General features: G+C 43.9%; 1 protein-coding gene across 2 annotated transcripts in view; it reads right to left on the minus strand.

Moving 5' to 3' along the window:
- nbeal1 (neurobeachin-like 1) overlaps positions 1–21209 on the minus strand; it is a 160590-nt gene that overhangs the window by 127927 nt on the left and 11454 nt on the right. For both annotated transcript variants that reach the window (XM_080720925.1, XM_080720924.1), the window contains exons 3-7: positions 14700–14791; positions 7766–7927; positions 4026–4107; positions 2905–3032; positions 2394–2476 (exon numbers count right to left, since the gene is read on the minus strand). In XM_080720925.1, coding sequence (XP_080577051.1) covers positions 2394–2476; positions 2905–3032; positions 4026–4107; positions 7766–7927; positions 14700–14791 — 547 coding nt within the window. The remainder of the gene's footprint in view (positions 1–2393; positions 2477–2904; positions 3033–4025; positions 4108–7765; positions 7928–14699; positions 14792–21209) is intronic.

A 21209-nucleotide genomic window follows, 5' to 3' on the forward strand; every position in this document is an offset into this window, starting at 1 on the left:
ACACACAGGGAGGGACTGTGTGTGTGTGTGTGTGTGTGTGTGTGTGTGTGTGTGTGTTTCGTTAATGCCCTAGTGTGTGTGTGTGTGTGTGTGTGTGTGTGTGTGTGTGTGTGTGTGTGTGTGTGTGTGTGTGTGTGTGTGTGTGTGTGTGTGTTAGGGCATTAACGACTTGCGAGTCGACTCGACTCAGTAAAAAGTTGAGTTGAAGTCGACTTTATCGTTTGATGATGTCATCACATCACACACGACCCCCCAATTATTTTGGGGGGTCCCCAGATGATTAACTTAATGTGAAACATTGTTTCCTCACTCAACTGTAAACAAACCAACATAAAGTGTATAGAGGGTATCTTCTAAAGTGACAATTTAAGGACTTTTTAATACCACTAAAATGGCAAATTAAACATTGTCCAAATTGTGAAAATTGTGAGGCGTTGTGAGCATGTAGCGGCTATCCAGGGGGAAAAATAAAAGTTACTTTTAAATATAAATCCATGAATGTTTATTTGTCTATCTGTGCTGGATATTATGTTGTTAAATTACAGTAAAATAAAAAAAAATGCAAAATGTTACAAAATGGTCACTTTAACAAGGTATTATAATTGTATTCTCCACACTTTGTATTCTCCCCATCTTGACAAAATGGCACAGGTGCAATTCATTATTGTTAATTGTGGCACGTTTACTAACATTCCAAGATTAGCTGCACTTGAACAACCGTTCCAGGCTGCCATATCCAGCCAAGAAACCGTAGAAACAGGGGAAAAAAATTTACTTCTTAAAATAAATGTATCATGCCTGTTGCTAAGGTATGGCAACATGACGGGTGTACCTTAGCTTCTGGCCATGTTGCTGTTTTGTTTTTTTGACACAAATTCTTTCACAGATTTGTTCCTCCCATGAGGGACGTTAATATTTAGGACCCATCAAGATCTAATAACAATACGATGGAAGAATTTCTGCAATGGGCTTCTTTATTGGCAATGAAAACGTTTTAAACAAAGCAGCAAAATCTCATATTTAGGAAGCTGTCATTTCACTCTGCTTAAAACCCAACAACCGCAGCCTCTGGGAAATTTGGAAAACGACCGTCAACTGTATCGTGACTTGATTGTGATTGTGCAGCGTGTACGAGTGAGAGAGAGTGAGAGAGAGAGAGTGAGAGAGAGAGTGAGAGAGAGAGTGAGAGAGCGAGTGTGGTATGGCCACAGGGTAGGAAAGAAGATTGGCAGGGACAGGAAATGGGGATAAGAAGAAGTGAGTGGACGAGGCCACAGCATAGAGCAGGGGTTTTCAAAGTGGGTGACGGGGCACCCTGGGTGCCGATTTGGAATTCATCAATATCACTACATCAATATCACTTCACTATGCTTAGTAAAACAGACCTGATTTGCACTGTACTTGTACACTGGTATTTTTCCATCTACGACACCTCTCTTCACCAAAATTAGGAGATCTACAAGCTCACAACGCACATTGTGAGCTTCTTGATTGGCTATTTTTGGTGAACCTTCCCCCCAGAATAGACATGCTGGGGTTCAAGTGGTTAAACATCAAGTGTAAAGTTATTTTCAGTCAGTTCGGATGGAAACGGAAATTTCTCCAATATGATGTAATATTCTGAAAATTAACAGTGTAATTCAGGGGTGCCGTGGATGAAAAAGTTATTTACATGGGTGCTCCGAGTCAAAAAAGTTTGAAAACCCCTGGCATAGATCATACTGTACCCCAACCTTCACTTAATGCGGTCCGCAGGTTAATATCTGAATACTGATATATTATTTCAGCTGTTCCAATTCCAAACACGCAAACATGATCCCCTTTAATTCCTTCAGTCTATCTAAGTAGCTTAATGACTAGTATAGTAGTACTAAAATATTAGTCTATTAGTCTATCAACATGAGTATAACTAAATGCATTTGAAATTAAATACAATTTGTAGATTTCAGGATTCCAATTAAAAAATAACAAAAAAATATTCAGGATTCCAATTCAAAAGAAGCAAAAATAGCAAATCTATACTGCGACGTGTTTTGAGCTTGTAGATCTTCTATTTGTGCTTCTTTTGTAAGAGATACTAGAATGACAAAGTAGGACATAGCAATATGCATTGTGGCCCTCTCGAGTGAAGGTGGAAATATAGTGTTGCCCACCCCTGGCATAGATCACCCTGTAGACAATATGCCTTCCGGTTGGTTCCAAGATTTCTAGCGGAAGTGCTGCGTTTAACGAAGTTAGGTTAGGGGAAAACCGGGGAAACTCAATTCCAGGGAAGCTCACACGGCGGAAGTTGAACGCTTTCTGCCTTATATTGTCACCAGGCTTTTCTCTTCGCAGATGAGTAAAGCCTGGCTACGCGAGGCTAGGCATAGATAGAGAGAGGAGGAACTCACGGTAGAAGAAGGGGACAAACTCCACGGTGAGTGGAGCCGCCTTGTACTTCTGTCTGCTCCGCTCCACGGCCCCCAGCTGCTCCCTGCACGCACACACACACACACGCACGCGCACGCACACACGCACACACACACACACACACACACACACACACACACACACACACACACACACACACACACACACACACACACACACACACACACACACATTTGTATTAGAAACTTTCGAGGAGCCAATTTATGGACTCACTAAAGATTTGGGCAGTTTGCCTGCTGTCGAACTGTGACTGACCGAAACAAACTTTTTAACCGTCTGTTTTGGCTGTTAATCATGTCTAGGGCTGTCACGATTATGACATTTCACAAGGCGATTAATTGTCACTCAAATAATAGCGATTAACAATTTAATTGTGTTTTTGTCGTTGACAATTACATTTCTGTTTGGCTTTTAGAGTTTGAAGTTGCACATGGTAGATCATGAAAATCGTGCTAAGCTGTCATTTTTTACCCGCAGGTGTGATGCCTCCAGTTGCGGTACGGATCGTAGAGGCTCTCGCAGAAAGCCAGCGCATGACGCACAAACTCTTCAGCCTGGGTCTGGTCCACCATCTCCTTTTCCTTTGTTTTGCTCTTCAACTGCAGCGCAAAACACACACATACAAACAAGAGTTAGGACGAGACAGGATGAAATGCAGGTCAATCGCCACATTTAAACCCAGGACGAACTACATTTATTTTCCGTTCAGCCGTTCTTTAGCCTTTACGGATTTCCCCCCGCGGGATAATAAAGGTATCTATCTATCTTTAGCCACGGAGTACGTGCCAACTACTCACACTCATATTTTCCAGAAAACATAAATGTAGTGGTGGTGAATTGTGTGTGTAAAATGCAATGCATGTGTGCGTGTTCACAGGTTGCAAGGCTTTAGTTGTGACATGGCCCGTGTTGTGTGCAGGGCAGTCACACTCACAACAAAAACTATTTTGAAAAACGTATGAACATATAATGCAAAATAATAATAATATATAAATAATTGCGATCGAGCGCAGTGTTGTTTTTGACAGCAAATTTTGATTTAGTTTGTCATAGTCTTTTGAATAAAATGTCTTTTATGTTAGTTTTAGTCATATTTTAGTCACCTGGGAAGTTTAATTTTTTGTAAAATTTTAGTCGACTAAATATACAGTTAATTTAGTCAACTCAATCTACAAGCTCACAACGTGTCACGCTGCGACGCGTTGTGAGCTTGTAGATGGCTATTTTCAGCACAAAACACCTGAGAGCAACCAAATTACTTTCTTCTCCACTAGTCCATCCCTAACGTTTAGTCTAGTTTTAATGTTGTAGACGAAATTGTCAATATATTTAGTCTTAGTTTTGGTCATCACAGCTTAGTTTTTATTTTGTTTTTATTTTGTTTTCCTCAGTGAAAAAAACGCAGTCGACAAACATTTTTCGTCATAGTTTTAGTTGACGAAATCAAGACTGATCGGGCGGTTATGTAATAATTGTGACAGTGTCCTTCCTGGCTAATTGCGATCAGGCGATTACAGTATGTGATAATAGTGACAGTGCACTTCCTGGCTGTGCAGCCGTTTGAAGGAAGGGTGATTCAGCGACGTGCAGACCTGCTGGATGTAGAGGGTTGTCATGGTGATGATGTGGTTGATGTAGGAGCAGGTCCCAATCTCCTCCACGTTGGACAGGTTCCTGTTGAAACACACGCACCAGATGGACTGGATGTTAGCGGAAAGGATTTAAGGACAAGGGTTCATATTTTAGATTGTCATTAAAGAATATAAGATTAGTGTTACAGTTATTTCATTTACTTCTTTCTATTGTTTTAGAGATTCTTATTTCAGTGGTTGGGGGCAAGCGTACAAGTGGCTAAATATGTCATTTTACGCAGAATAAGCCCATTCCCAAGATACAACACAACCTTTCATGGTTGGATGTGACTTATTGGGGCTAGAAGTGTTACTGTAGATAACAATAAAGAAACTGCTGGCTTATTGTGTCTAAAAAGACATATTTAGCCACTTGTACGCATGCCCCCATGCGTACGCATGCCCCACATTTTAGCACGGTAAACGCGATAAAACAATAGAACAAAGCAAATGAAAACATTTTAACACTCACTTTTTCTTTTCTCTAATTACAATCTAAAATATGAACCCTTGTTGTAAAAAAAAACAAAGTTGTCCTTTAACTCACTCCCTGCTAAACGTCCTCAGAACGTCTTTTCCCCTGGGGATCTCGGTGCCAGACGTCTTTCTGGACGTCTTTTACTGTACACACTGTACACAAAAGATCTAAGCCTTATCCAGCCTCTCACAACATATGATACACTTCCTCAAAGTCTGACAGTGTTTTTTACAACATTAAACAAAAGTGCACAGCCTCACATGAAATTAAACATCATTAAATTGTCCAAAAAGAAAGACCTCCTCTCAGAAACCTGAAACCAATTATACAATGAGAGCAAGACGGGTAACCAGAAAGCCGCAGCTTGTGTGTGGGCGTGCTAGCGTTTGTGTGTGTGTGTGTGTGTGTGTGTGTGTGTGTGTGTGTGTGTGTGTGTGTGTGTGTGTGTGTGTGGTCCGCTGTCTGTTTCAGTGGTCCCTGGACCACCACATAATAAGCACATCATTTCAATTCAGTCCCTTCAAAAACTGCCTCTCTCTAGCCTCTCAGACTAAAACAACAACAACAACAACAACACACAGACAGATTGCTGTATAAATGCTTGTAAAACATAGCCTTACCTGATATCTTATAATCCACCTCATGTTTATACCGGTAATCCATAAGCCCTGAAACATGACGGTCGCTGAATCCATATGGCTTTAGTAGCTCTAAAATGTATTTTATTGGCAGTTAGTAGAAACGGTTTATTTAGTCCTAGCCACCCAGCTGCAGGGGGTGACTGGGGGTCCCTGCATGACAGTCTGGCAGTGCGATCTGTACTGGTGGTCCCCGGTCCCTCCCTGGATGCCTGCCTACACGGAATCGGTAATCCCCGGGGGTCCACAGCTCAAACAGATGGTTACACAAGTGATCGGTTTCTCTTTTTTTTCTCCTCCCTTCAAGCCTGCAGGCAGGCATGGCTGCATGGCGCGAGTTTGATTCAGCTCACTAGAATTCTCTCTAACAAGTCTCTCGAACAAAACTTGTGGGGGTCCTTCACAATGAAACGTCCATAACGATCCATAACAATCCTCCTAATCCTTCAATCTTCAATGCACATGTCGGGTGCATGTTCACACAACACAGCACGTCGAAGTGAAAAACTTTCGTGATGTCCCCACCCCCACACACACACACACACACACACACACACACACACACACACACACACACACACACACACACACACACACACACACACACACACACACACACACACACACACACACACACTTCTGAGGAAACGGCAACCTAACCAAGAGGCCATGTGATTTCTGACTAAAGAGAAACCTAAGTGGAGGGGCTACTAGAGGGTCGCGGCCCTTCGGGCTGCTCACATCTAGTTGGGCTATAGGGGCCTTTTTTTTGTGATGACAATTATTTAAATCAATCAATCAAACGGTACAGTTTCATGACAGTAGGCCTACAGTTGACTGATGTAAGGTCAACTAAAAGGAATCAAAGCTTAGGTAAATTATTTTTGAGTGCAGAGAAGTTTAGCTTTGTAGAGCAGGGAAGTGCAGGGAAGAGGATTTTTGAGGGCAGGGCTGACATGTCCTAAAATGTCCTAGAATGAGAAAATAGCAAATCTACTAGCTCTAAAAGCTCTCAATGTGTTGCGTTGCAACACATTGAGAGCTTGTAGATCAGCTATTTTAGGTGCAGCCAGCAGCCTATTCTAGACAGAGGGTTATTCGAGAGACTCAAGCCCCCTTTGATGTCTATATGTGTGCACCTGTAGAGACTAGAGAGTGTATTTTTGGCAGTAGGACAGAGAGAAGGAGAGCGAGAGCGCCCCCAAGTGACAGAGGCCTTCATTCACTTATTGAATAGCACAATATCTACTATGTGAATGAACTTCAATGTAAAAGTCTGTAAAAAAATGGTCATACATGGCCAATTTTCTAAACAACAGAATATCTGGTTTGGAGCACTGGAAAGAGGGCACATTTATCTTTCCAGCAAGGTATAGTTTATATAGTATTCATTGCTCATTCATGATTTATTAAATTTTCCAAAAAGGAAAACCTCTTCTCAGAAGCCATACCATACCCTATACTTTTCCACTTTACGAGATCAGCGAACATCTTTGAAACTTATAGTTTGGAGCGTTGGAAAGAGCACGAATTTGCCTTTCCAGCAAGGTATAGTTTATAATAGCAATCATATTTTATTCATAAGTTATTCCATTTTCAAAACTAAAACATGCTTTTACTCAAAATGTCTTCTCAGCAGCCTGTGTTTTGCCCATAACATGCCCTATCTTTTTCCACTTTCTGAGATAAGCAAACATGTTTGAAACAAACAACAACACATATATGGAAAGCGCACGAATAGGCCTTTCCAATAAGCCTTTGTTTTGTTATTTTATGCCTCAACATCAATGCGCAATTGTCCCTTCAAGATGAGTGAAATCGTCAGAAATCCTCGGCAGTGCCTGTGCAAGGCAAGTTGAACTTGGCAGAGAATGAGTTAATGCATCATTAGCATTGTGAAATTATTATGAAAAATGTAATTCTGTGTGTGTTTGTGAGAGAGTCCGTTACTTCTGCGCATAAACATGAGTATGTGGATATTTGTGCATATGCAGACAGAAGAGTGTAAAGCAGAGGTCTTCAACAGGGGGTCTGGGTGCCCTAGGGGGTCCTCAAGGTTACTACAGGGGGTACTCCAAATCTTTGTGTGATAGAAACTGTTTTTCTCCTTTTATATATTAACCACCCTAGTGTCCATATTCTGAAAACTTTTGCCAAAAATAGCAGATCTACAAGCTCACAACTGTGAGGCGTTGTGAGCTTGTAGATCGGCTATTTTCAGCAAAGAGCTTTTGGCGTAGAGGGGGAAAAAGAGCAGACTAAGTACAGAGAGAAAAGTCAAGTTTTATAAGTATTGACGGTTCAAGATAATATGTCAGTACATCAACAACAATATAACAATGCATAGGAATATCAATCTAGACAAAAAAACAATGTCAGTAAAAATCTGTAAAAAAAAAAGTTTCTAAATGTGTACTGTAAAGTGTATTTCAGTCTGACATCGGGGTGTGTGTGTGTGTGTGTGTGTGTGTGCGTGCGTGCGTGCGTGCGTGCGTGCGTGCGTGCGTGCGTGCGTGCGTGCGTGCGTGCGTGCGTGCGTGCGTGCGTGCGTGTGCGCGCGTATGTGTGTGCGGTCTCCTCCTGACCTGCAGATGACCATGAGGAACTTGAGCAGTAGCAGGGACAGGTTCTGCTGTTCGGGCTCCAGGCCATCCGAGGCCTTCTGGACACACTGCAGCAGCTGGTGTCTGAGCACCTGCAGGATCTGGTCTGGCAGCAGCGTCAGGACCGGGGGGACCTCCTCCAGCCTGGGGACACGCACAAAGGGGACCAGGGATGTGCAGAGAATGTTAGAGAGGCAGGGTGTGAAAATACCGAAAATAGAAGACCTCCAAGCTCACAACGTGTTGCAGCGCGACGCGTTGTGAGCTTGGAGGTCGGCTATTTTCGGTATATGATAGCACACTGAACTAAAGCCCCTTTTCCATTGGCATAACACAACACCACTCCAAACCACACCGCCCACTTGTGCCAGGTTTTCCACTACAAGGACTTGGGTAGAGTGGTGTGAAAGTGGTACTAAATGTGGTACTAAAAAGTATCCAATCGAGAGTAGGTCTGAGCTAGGCCAAACGGCCAAACACAGCGCCAAACACAGCGCGGCACCGAGTGCCGCGCTGCAAGCTTGTAGATCTGCTATTTTTGAAAAAGTCGTGAAAATGTGTGCAAATCTTTCAAAATATGCATTTTCAAAGCGAACGTTTGTAACTAAAATTTTGCTTCTGGGGGGTCCCTGGAACTAAATATGTTGAATGGGGGTCCGTGGCCAAATAAATATAATTTTGGGGGTCCTTCACATGAAAAGGTTTGAGAACCACTGACATAGTAGTCTCTCAAGAACAGACTAACTGAGCTCCAGTTAAGTGAAAAGGACCTTTTCTTTGACGATGGCGAGCCAGATTGCTGACATAGAAACATAGGTGTTTCAAAAAATCTTAGAAGGATTCAAAAGACGCTTATAGAATCAGGTCAAATTTTCACGGTTTTTCAAAAATAGCAGATCTACAAGCTCGCAGCGCGGCACTCGGTGCCACGCTGTGAGATTGTATATCTGCTATTCTTCAATAGTTAAAGCATAAAATAATAATACACAATGATGTGTACCTGTTCTGAATGGGTTAATGGGACAATACAATAAGTAACACAACTGTGTTGCTTGTAGTTGGTCGCCCTCTTCTATCGACACATTTCAATCCTGTGTTCAGGTTGAACCACTGCAGCTTTACAAGAGGCATTGCATGAAGCTCAAACCGTAATATTGCTTACAGTTTACAGTTTACAGTTTAGGCATTTAGCAGACGCTTTTAATCCAAAGCGATTTACAGTAGATAAAACATCACAATAATAAACAAGGTTAAATGTCAGTAACAGCAATATAACAAATGCAAATGAATATCTATCTAGAAAAACAATATAATCCGTAAAGGGGAAAAAAAGGTTTCTAAAACACCTAAAAACAAATGCTAACTAGCTTCGTGTATGGACATTGATTTTTCCAGTAGTGCTAAGGGTTTAGGTGGAGTCTGAAAAGGTGAGTCTTCAGTCCACGGCGAAAGCTAGCGAGTGAGTCCGTTGTTCTAAGTGCGACAGGGAGTTTATTCCACAGCTTGGGGGCCAGGAGGGCAAACTGTCTCGGACAAGTGGATTTTTGCCCTGGGGTTTTTAGCGAGGGTTCTGTCAGCATCCCTGTGTTGCTTCTTCTGCTCAAACAGCTTTTCCACCTTAGCCCACAGTAGAAATGTTGACCGTCCCATGAGAGTCCCGAGTTCAAATCCTTGGTAGGACCCAGGGGTTGATTATGACATAATCGTCATAATCGTTTGAAAAATGTTCATATTTTCAAACATTTTCGAAAATAGTGGAAACAGCAGATCTACAAGCTCACAATGAAGGTGGTTATATTGTGTACTGCATGGGGCTTCAACAGGGGGTCCGTGACCCCTAGGGGGTCCTCAGAGTTACTACAGGGGGTCCTCCAAATCTTTGTGTGATGGGAAAAAAAGTCTCCTTTTTTATATTAACCACTTGAACCCTACCATCCATATTCTGAGAACTTTAGCCAAAAATAGCAGATCTACAAGCTCACAACGCCTCGCGCTGCGAGGCGTTGTGAGCTTGTAGATCGGCTGTTTTTGGCGAAGAGGTTTGGCATAGAGGGGGAAAAGAGCAGACTAAGTACAGAGTGAAGTGTTGATTTAACTCTGAGAGACCCTCACAGGTCTATTCGGGCACATTCTTCTTACACTCAGACTTAAATGAACGCAGAGAATTTGTCTGTTTAAGGAGTATTGCATTCACCAAATATTCAAATTTGTTCACCGCGGTGGAATATTCGCTTATTTTTTTATTTTTAGTTTCTCTTTAAAAAATATATAGTTTATAAAGATTGGCTAGATAGGAAGTCATAAGAATGAGTTGTCAATGCCCCTGGTGAATGAATTTGTTAATGCTCTATAACAGGGGTTCTCAAACCTTTTTAGCCTGTGACCCCCAAAATAAACATATTTGAACTGGGGACCCCCACCCTGACAAGCAAGCACTTGGAATTGTAATGTGACTCGGTTCCACAGATAAATATCGTGAAAATAGCAGATCTACATGCTCACAGCACCTCGATGTAGATCGGCTATTTTCACAATATTCACCTCTTGCTTACTTAATATTTGACAGTTTGGCCAGTCCTGTCTAATATTTGAGTATTAGAATACTTTGAGGTCGAATACTTTTAATACTAAAAATCACTATTCGTGAATGCCCTAATTTGGGCCCATTCTTCTTACACTCAGACTAAAATGAACGCAGAGAATTTGACTGTGTAAGGAGGCAGGAAAGGAGTGACCGGTAGTTATCTCTCTATAGAAATGAGGCGTGCACACCAGCACACACACATAGATGGACTAAGCACACACACACACACAAACACACACACTTAATCCCAAACACAAATGTGTACATACAAACATGCACACAAGTGGTTGTCAGCAGATGGAGCAGCAACATGAACCAGACAACACACACACACACACACACAAATTAAAGCGGACAACATACATGCCTTCGGGGTGCCGATGTGTAAATCATGATTTATTTTGTCACAATAATCGTGATATGACATTTTCATGTTGTCCCATCCCTAGCGCACGCTCACCGACACAGACGAGCACATACGTGTGTCTGCAGAGCATCTACAGACAGAGCAGCCGGCTTGCGTGTATGTGCACGGCCGTGCGCGAGCCAGCAAAACATCTATAGAAAGATTGGTGCGTTCCCGTGTGTGTATGGGTGTGCACGAGCCAGCAGGACATCAATATGATGATTAGCGTGTTCCTGTGTGTGTATGGGTGTGCACAAGCCAGCAGGACATCTATAGAAAGAGCAGCCGGGTTTGTGTGAATGTGTAGGGGTCGTGCATGTAGCCAGCAGATCAGCTATAGAAAGATTAGCGTGTTCTTGTGTGTGTGTATGGGTGTGCACGAGCCTGCAGAACATCTATTAAAAGAGCAGTGTGTTGTTTGTGTGTCTATGTACAGTATATCGGTGTGCACAGGTCTGCAGTTCATCTCTAGAAAGAGCAGCCAGATTGTGTGTGTGTGCGTGCGTGTGCGTGCGTGTGTGTGTTCTCTTTGCATTGCTCTCAACAACACGAACAGCACAGCCAAATCACAGCGATGCGTATCAGTGGGAAAACAGGACAGATGTCACAGCTGAGGGAGGGAGAGAGAGAGGGGGGAGAGTGTGGGGGAGAAACAAAAATGGAGAGAGGGAGGAGAAAGAGAGATGGCCACGAGCGAGAGAAAGAGAGTGAAAGACAAGAGAGGGAGAGATGGGGGGGGGGAGCGGAGAGAGAAGTGGAGAATAGGGATGGGACGATATGAACATTTCATATCACGATTATTGTGACAAAACAAATCACGATTTACGATATTATCACGATAACCAAAATCCATTATCCTGGGGCAGAACATTTGCCAAAAAATAGCAGATCTACAAGCTCACAACGTGTCGCAAGTTCATTGCGACGTGTTGTGAGCTTGTAGAAAGGCTATTTTTTGGCAAAGACATTTGCTAGAGTGAAAAAAAGACTGTATCAAGTATGTATATTATAAGTACCTTTTACCAATTATAGAGGGTTTAAGTGGTACGGGATATGCAGCTCGGCAAATAAAAGGTGAATTGGTCCCAGTGCATGACGGAGGACGTCGATATCACAATAAATTAAATCTCTATACGATTATCGTGAGTGTTTTTTATCACGATAAACGATAATATCGCTTCGCTTATCGTCCCAACCCTAGTCTGGATGTACAGTAAGTAGCAGAGTGTGTGAGGTGAGAGAGAGAGAGAGAGAGAGAGAGAGAGAGAGAGAGAGATACACCCACAGTGACAGTACATTCATGTACTAATGAGGTTTTCATCTGCCCCTCCCCCCTGCTGCTTGCATGGCAATGCGATCCCACACACGCACGCACGCACGCACGCACGCACGCACGCACGCACGCACGCACGCACGCACGCACGCACGCACGCACGCACGCACGCACGCACGCACGCACGCACGCACGCACGCACGCACGCACGCACGCACGCACGCACGCACGCACGCACGCACGCACGCACGCACGCACGCACGCACGCACGCACGCACGCACGCACGCACGCACGCACGCACGCACGCACGCACGCACGCACGCACGCACGCACGCACGCACGCACGCACGCACGCACGCACGCACACACACACACACACACACACACACACACACACACACACACACACACACACACACACACACACACACACACACACACACACACACACACACACACACACACACACACACACACACACACACACACACACACACACACACACACACACACACACACACACACACACACACACAGCGCTCTGCTCTGCCTGCGTTATGCAACCTCACGCTGTCCCAGCCTCACGCTGTCCTCTCCTCCTCCACCGTGATCACGTGATTGCAGCTGGTATCCCACCAGTCCATCGCTCACCTCCCTAGATGCAATATGCTGATGGAGCCTGGGGCTACATGTGTGTGCGTGTCTGTGTACAAATACACACACACACACACACACACACACACACGTATGACATCACTCGCACAGAAACGTGACCTCTGCACCAAGGCATCCTGTGTGACTGCGCTATTTTTGGGTTTGCGATGCAGAAGGCATGATGTGTGCAGTCTGTAGATGAAACATACACACACATACACATACACACAGTCAGTCTGCTCTTACATCATGCTTCTATGGTCCTGTGGTGACGTAAGCGCAAAATGGCTGCCGTGAGAAAAAATGGTCAGTGACCATGGGATGAATGAAATGAGTGTGGCTCTGGGAGGACTGTTTGTGCGTTTGTCTGGGACTAATCGAATAAAGTGTCCGACCAATAAGCACAACATTTCATAAAAAGTACATTTTTCTTTCACATTACCGAAGGTCGCAGTTTACTATGAGAAATGGCACAGCTTGTCCGTGTCCGTGTAAGGTGTCGCTCTGTCATCATGCTCTGATGTCACTGTGATGTCAGGGGAACCTGACATCACGGTTGCCGCTCTGACATCACGATCTGGCTTCACTATGATGTCACACTAACAGAATCCCTTTTATGCCCATAGGAGTTCCCTGATGTCATCAATATCAAGTCCATATCTAACAGAACTTCATATGCGAATGCCCATATATGGAGGCCACATCGGCTAAATACCACACTAACAGAATCCATATATGGCCAAGACAGCCCTTATCTGTGTGGCTGGTTCTACAGACAGGGATCTCCATGCATTGGTATAACATGGTATGATGTCAGATGTCATAGACATCAAAATCAAAGGACTTTCACAAAAAGAACTAGAAGCAGTGCTCTTCCGAGCACAGGTCTCCACCAGGCCACACAAATCGGCCTGTTATAGCGCCACCATGAGGCTGATTTAAAAAATGTGGGGCAGAGGTTCTGAATTAGCATCCAGGGAGTGTGTGTGCTCAGTTTGGCAGCGATCGGGCCAACGGCGCCGGAGATTAGCTGGTAACAACCAGGCCACACAAATCGGCCTGTTATAGCGCCACCATGACTCATGGTGGCGCTATAACCACCATGATTTGAAAAATGTGGGGCAGAGGTTCTAGATTGGCATCCAGGGAGTGTGTGTGCTCAGTTTGGCAGCGATCGGGCCAACGGTGACTGAGATTAGCTGCTCACAAACTGCGAGGACGCACGGACGCACGCACGCACGGACGGACGGACGGACGCACGCACGGACGGACGGACGGACGGACGGACGGACGGAGGGGAAAACATACTCTCCCTCAGCCTTCGGCTGGTGGAGACAATAACTGAGTAAGCATGTTTGGGCTCTCACAGCATATCTCCATATACACAACATGGATCTTCATATATGGGTACCAGGGGTCTCCATATATGGGTAACTTGTCCGATATACATCACTGGCCAGATGGCCAAGAATTGGGCTCATGTCGCCCTGAGGTGTCTTAATAGTATATTTTGTTTACGCTGAACCTTTATTGTATAATGGAATTGTTTGGATCGAGCTGAAGCATTGCCTAAATATGGATTAATTGAACAATACGTTCACCATTAAACAGTGCTTTCATAACATCTCACAATAGGAAAGCATTTTCCTTTTATTTATTTATTTCATTTTTAACCCATTTAGAACGGGTACACATTATTGTGTATCATTATTTTTTAGGTGAAGGACCCCCAAAATGATATTTATTTGGCCACGGACCCACATCTCAAAATATTTAGTTCCAGGGACCACCCAGAAGCAAAATTTAATTTACAAACGTTCGCTTTGAAAATACATATATTCAAAGATTTGCACACATTTTCATGACTTTTTCAAAAATAGCAGATCTACAAGCTCGCAGCGCGGCACCGCGCTGTGAGCTTGTATATCTGCTATTCTTTCCACTGGTTAAAGCATTCAATAATTCTAGGCCTAAAAGCCAGGTTGTGTGTTATGTTACCTTGAAGGTGGTTTCTCAAAGTCCACATCCAGACAGCGCTCATAGGAGCTGATGAAGATCTCCAGCCATAGCTTCAGGTAGTCAGGGTCCCTCTGGAACAGACATACAGGCATTAGAAATTATTAGAGATGCAGATGAGAGAGCTACATGGCCAGGGATGTGATGTGTTTGTGTTCATTGTGTGTGTGTGTGTGTGTGTGTGTGTGTGTGTGTGTGTGTGTGTGTGTGTGTGTGTGTGTGTGTGTGTGTGTGTGTGTGTGTGTGCGTGTGTGTGTGTGCAATGCATGTGTGTGTGTGTGTGTTGGTGGCATTTTATCCATTTAAACATATTCTAAACTCATACTTTACATCAGGGGTCAGCAACCTTTGTGAAATGAAGTGCCATGTTTTTATTTTCTAGATCAGCGGTTCTCAACCTGTGGGTTGGGACCCCCAGGGGGGTCCCCAAATTATTTGGGGGGGTCCCCAGATGATTAACTTAATGTGAAACATTGTTTTCTCACTCAACATTGAACAAACCAACACAAAGTTTGAGTGTATAGAGGGTATACTATCTGCACATCTCTAAAGTGACAATTTAAGGACTTTTTAATACATGTGAAATGACAAATTAAACATTGGTCAACTTGTCAAATATTAGAGGCTGAAATGTGAAAATAGCATGCTGACAATGCCTCGCAACGCAAGGCGTTGTGAGCATGTAGATCTGCTATTTTCAAAAAAAAATAATTATAAAAGCCTTATAAATCGTTGTTGTCGGGTGGAAACCTTGTATGTCCAAAACTTCGTTTTGTATTTATCATTTAAAAAATGAACTAAACTAGTGAAAACAGCCGATCTACAAGCACACAACACCTCGCACCGCGAGGCGTTGTGTGCTTGTAGATCTGCTGTTTCCACTACTTTTGTGCGTCAGTCTTGTATGATGAAGCAAATACAAGGTTTCTGCCCGACAGTAACGATAAAAAAATCGTTAAAACAAAAAAGACATTTTTTCCCCCCATTTTTTTTTCTTTTTCATACATTTTTTAAAAAGCTCCAGGGAGCCACTAGGGAGGCGCTAAAGAGCCGCATGCGGCTCTAGAGCCACTGGTTGCTGACCCCCGATCTATTTGTTGGTTAGTGTTATTACATATTGGAGCCTGGGGGGGCTATCTTCATTTACCGGCCAATTCTTGCATTAATCACATTAACTCTAGCATCTCTATTCTGGGCAAACTAGGAGAACATTTGGCAAAAAGAGCATGATCTGTTGTTAGTTTGTTGATTGGCTATTTTCGACAAAGAGATTTGGTGTACAAAGCCCTGGGGGAACCCTCTCAACTAGGGTTTAAGTCAAGTGGCTGTCAACTTTGCAGCTTGTCTCCCAGCACAGACATTCTCAGACGCAAATTGTTTGACGATGATGAAACTGACCCATCCTTGTCTTATAATTCCAGGTCTAAACTGGCTACAGTACAGGAAGGTGTGTGTGATGTTTATCAGTAGAGGGTGGGGGAAGCGGCAGTGCTAAATGCACACCTGTTGGAGAGAGACCAAACAGGCCGGGCCGCATTCTGCGCTACCCTGGAGAGACGTCACTGGCAGCTAGGGATGGGACGATACGCGATAGTATCGTTTATCGCGATAAAAAACACTCACAATAATTGTATCGTGGAGATTTAATTCATCGTGATATTGTCCTCCGTCATGCACTCGGATCAATTCACCTTTTATTAGCCAAGCTGCATATCCGGTACCACTTAAACGCTCTATAATTGGTAAAAGGTACTGGCCACTTGTATAATATACAACTCAAGTGTGTACAACTATTCAACTCAAACAAAGGGTCAAAGCGTCAAACTCATTCTTCTGCTATACAACCAAAATGTGGAACGCCCTACCGAAGGCCTTAAAGGAGTGTGGTTCCCTATCATCCTTTAAAATCACCCTGAAAAACCACTTACAGTCGGCAGCCATTGGCAACTGGCAATAACAAACCTAGCCCAGCCTCCCCTGACCCTTCTCTGTATTTACCTTGTATTTTTATTTACTTTTTTTTACTATATCTACTGCATAGTACTGTGTTCTATCCGTCTGTCATTCAATGTTATATGAGATACTTCAATGGTTTCCTATGGAAATAAGCTTAGTCTGGTACACGGTCAACTAAAAGGAGATCCTAGAAAAGTGAACTGTTCCTATGCAAACTTCTAATAAAGTCTTCAATCAATCAATCAATACACTTGATACAGTCTTTTTTTTCCACTCGCAATCAAATGTATTTGTTGCGACGCGTTTGTGAGCTTGTAGATCGGCTATTTTATGGCAGATGTTCCGCCCCGGGATAATGGATTTTGATTATCGTGAAAATATTGTAAATCGTGATTTATTTTGTCAAAATAATCGTGATATGAAATTGTCATCTCGTCTCATCCCTACTCCCTGGAGAGAGACGTCACTGGCAGCTGGTTGCTTGGCTGCTCCATTTGGTGGAACAACGCCCAGCCAGGGAAGTCAGCGGGAAGAGAGAAAAAAAAAACTAGACCCCGCAGGGAGGGTTGGCCTTGCTTGGCACCGCTGCCACTTGTAACAACACACTTCCGGGTGTGAATTCCAACTCGGGCCGCCGGGAATGTGCGCAGGGCACACATTGAGGAAGGAGGGGAAGGGGAAGATGAGCATTCTTCCCCCGAAACTACAGCTACGGTTTTCGGAAGCAGCAGACGGCTGTGGCCTTTAAAGTCGGATGTGTTTCAGAATGCTGACAAACGGTATGCCCGGGAATGCACTGTGTATCCCTGACTGCTTGCGTTGTCTGCTGCCAGGGAGCAGAGGCACCGGGCTGAACCATGCAGGGTGGAACAGTGCCCAGCAGGGGTGTCGCACCAAATTCTGGGCCCTGGGTACAAGGACTCACTGCGGGCCCCCCAGGAATGTTCTTCATTGTGGGAGGGTTAGACTGGGAACGCATTAGTACACACTATTTTGTGCTTTAACTATTGAAAAACAGCAGATATACAAGCTCACAGTGCGGCACCGAGTGCCACGCTGCGGCTTGTAGATCTGCTATTTTTGAAAAATCGTGAAAATTTGTCTTTGAATATGACAAATCCTTTTTTCAAGTTTCTATGTCAGTGGTGCTCAAACTTTTTCATGTGAAGGACCCCCAAAAAGATATGTATTTGGCCACGGACCCCCATCTCAAAATATTTAGTTCCAGGGCAGGGACCCCCCAGAAGCAAAATTTGAGTTACATACACATATTCAAAGATTTGCACACATTTTCACGAGTTTTCAAAAATAGCAGCAGCGCTGTGAGCTTGTAGATCTGCTATTTTTCAATAGCTAAAGTATACAATACTGAAGGCCCCTCCACCTTGGGCCCTAGTAACTCGGCCCCTGCTCCCAGCCACACAGGACATTGAGGACAGGGGGACGCCGCAGCACTCTTTTTATATGGCTCTCTCGCTCCGTCTCTCGGACAGAAGGAATTCCAGCCATCTCCCCACCAGCCAGGCTAATCTCTCACTAGAGGAGAGAGAGAGGGAAGGGCGAGCGGTCGGTCACCTCCTCCCACACTAATCTGGGTCAAGGAGGAGCGAGGAGGTGAACGGACCAGATTACTATCATAGCAGTAGGTGTAGCCCGCATCTGTTGTGCTCAATTGTTCTGCTTGGCTGGGACACGGATGAAGACAGTGTGCATTGTGTGCGGTGTCACACGAAACCACTGCAACTCCAAAAACATTTTCAGGAATTCAAAGTGCCTGGTTTTCAGTTTCATGCTCAAAATTGTCCCCGTGTGTTTTAGAGTTACACAGCTGTCGATTTGTATTTTTATTGCGGTCTGCTTTGCACAATAAACCCTGAAGACATCCAGCATTCCAACTATAAGCCCAGCAATGGTGGCCTTCAAATCACACAGCGATCTAGTTACAGTTTGAATAGGACTCAAATGAAGTTGGGGTTATGGTCAAATAATTGGCTGGGGGAATAAAGGGACACAAATTAAATACAACACAATATTAGGGCTGTCAAAATTATTACATAATCGTCTATTTGACATAATCGCAATTATTTTTGACATAATTGTCATAATCGTTTAAAAAAAAATCAGTTTCAAACATTTTCAAAGATAGTGGAAATAGCTGATCAATCGCAATTATTTAATCGTCATGTAAAATGTCATAATCGTGACATCACTAACACAATATTGGAGTTTGAATGCACGGAACCCAAAGCTCATTAAACGTACTCAGCAGAAACCTTCAAATAGGCTAATGTTTCAGCTTACGGTCTTCTCTGGATACATTGTGGTACGTGGAAATTATGAGGGGCAGGAATTGGCACCAGCGGCTCAGTAGCGGCCAATTGGGAATCAGAAGGTCCCCAAGGTTCCTGGCTTAAAGGCACGATTCTACTTGCCATGTCCGTGCAGGAACGAGGGTCTGCGGACAGCGGATGCAACATGGTTGTGATTATACTACAATGTAGTGTCTACAGACGTGCACTCTTTCAAGAGCAAGACGGGCTACGGGCTACACTCAATACAAGTAAAAAGTTAAGTCGCTTTGGGAACCAATGTTCATGCTCATCCCCCTATACATGGTGCCATTCTCCTTTACCTCTACCTTGCATCAGTTATTTATGTGCATTCCTTTTATTCTCTAAAGACCTCAGATTCCTTCAGCAGATCTTCAAGAAGTTTTTTTTTATTTTTTTTCAGGTTTTTATTCTGTTCAAAGTATTCCTTTTAACAAAGCTTTCCCCATTCAACATCACTTGAATTTCGAGTCACTGAACTGCTCTTGATAAGTAGCCTGATTCCTTCTCCACCAACCGTGTGTGATGTGTGTGAATGTTATGCACATTGTAAAACGCTTCAGATAAAGGCAAGGCCCTAAATACAAATGTACCATTTAGTTATCAATACTGTGGCAATATGCTCAATCAACATCCTTGGTTCAATTCTCACCTTAGGACCTCCTCTCTACACCCACTTGTTGTCACTCCTCACTGATTTTCTACACAATCAACCCTTTCCAAGCCACGGGGAGCCCCTTAATGTTAAAACCGTAATATAGACAGGGTCAATTTTCAGAAAATCAGAACCCCGAAGGCATTTTGTGAATATGTATTATATACAACTGTTCTAGGGGTATTAAGGGATGCTGAATCCAAATTTGCTGTATATAATGCTCAAAAATGTTCCTAAATGGCTCAAAATTGAGAAATCCAACATGGCCGCCACTGCAAGGCTGAAACTATTTAAGTGCAAATCTTTTTGACTAAACAAGGTAGAAACTTGAACTAAATGTGTTTTTCTAGGTTAGCCTAAATGGGGAATTTTGTCCCACCCACTTGTTGTTTAGACAATAGCACTAGCAGAGCTGGAGTGTTAGGTGCTAGGCTATCCAAAGTGGTCACATCGACTGTTCAGTCACTCCTGGACTATATGCATGGATCGTTATGCGCGCGGATCGCGCACGCGAAACGCACAGGGAGATCGATGCTCGGCCAAAACCACCACTATCCCAACGGAGATCGAGAAAATCACGGTGAGCTAATGACCTGGGGGGGAAAAAAAAGTACAACGGTGCGGTCCAAGAAGGAGGGGTGGCGGGCTCATGTTTATAAACATAATATTATGTCTCAGATCACAATACAATAATAGAAATTTCACGGCTAATCTACCAACCACCATTCTATTTTGGCTGGCGAAGTGTTAAAAAGCAGCCATGTAAAAACAAAACCTTTTAAAAAAGGAAACTTTGAAAAGCTCACATCAGAGGGAGAGCAGCGATAATGTGTCCTGTGTGTGTGTGTGTGTGTGTGTGTGTGTGTGTGTGTGTGTGTGTGTGTGTGTGTGTGTGTGTGTGTGTGTGTGTGTGTGAGAGAGAGAGAGAGAGTCAGTGGTGCTGCTGTCGAGGGCTTCTGTCTGCGTGTCAGAATGGGAACCGGCCAGAACAGAGGAACCCTGCCAGCACTGTGGAATTCACAGTGAGGTCACCAGAACAAGCCTGGGACCCTGTGTGTGTGTGTGTGTGTGTGTGTGTGTGTGTGTGTGTGTGTGTGTGTGTGTGTGTGTGTGTGTGTGTGTGTGTGTGTGTGCGTGCGTGCGTGCGTGCGTGCGTGCGTGCGTGCGTGCGTGCGTGCGTGCGTGCGTGCGTGCGTGCGTGCGTGCGTGCGTGCGTGCGTGCGAACATAAAGCAATATGAAATACTGTATAGAAACGTAGACATATCTAGTTGGACTGGATGACAGCCACATGTGAATCATGTCTTGTTTTGTTCATGCTAGTCCTTGCATACGTGTTTCCCGTCTGTGCGACCACGGATGGATACATGAATGATGAAATACTTTTTAACCATTACTGGGCAGGACTACACACGTATAATAAACACAGATCCACAGTTAAGTGTAACACGACCTGTCCCATGCACAGGAAAATTAAATGGTCCCGAACACTGCATTTTATTTTACTGTGTGGTCTGTACGGCAGTGGTTTTCAGACGGGGCACCCTGGGGT

Source organism: Nannobrachium achirus (assembly GCF_963921795.1).
Source record: "Nannobrachium achirus genome assembly, chromosome: 24".
NCBI classification, from domain to species: Eukaryota; Metazoa; Chordata; class Actinopteri; order Myctophiformes; family Myctophidae; genus Nannobrachium; species Nannobrachium achirus.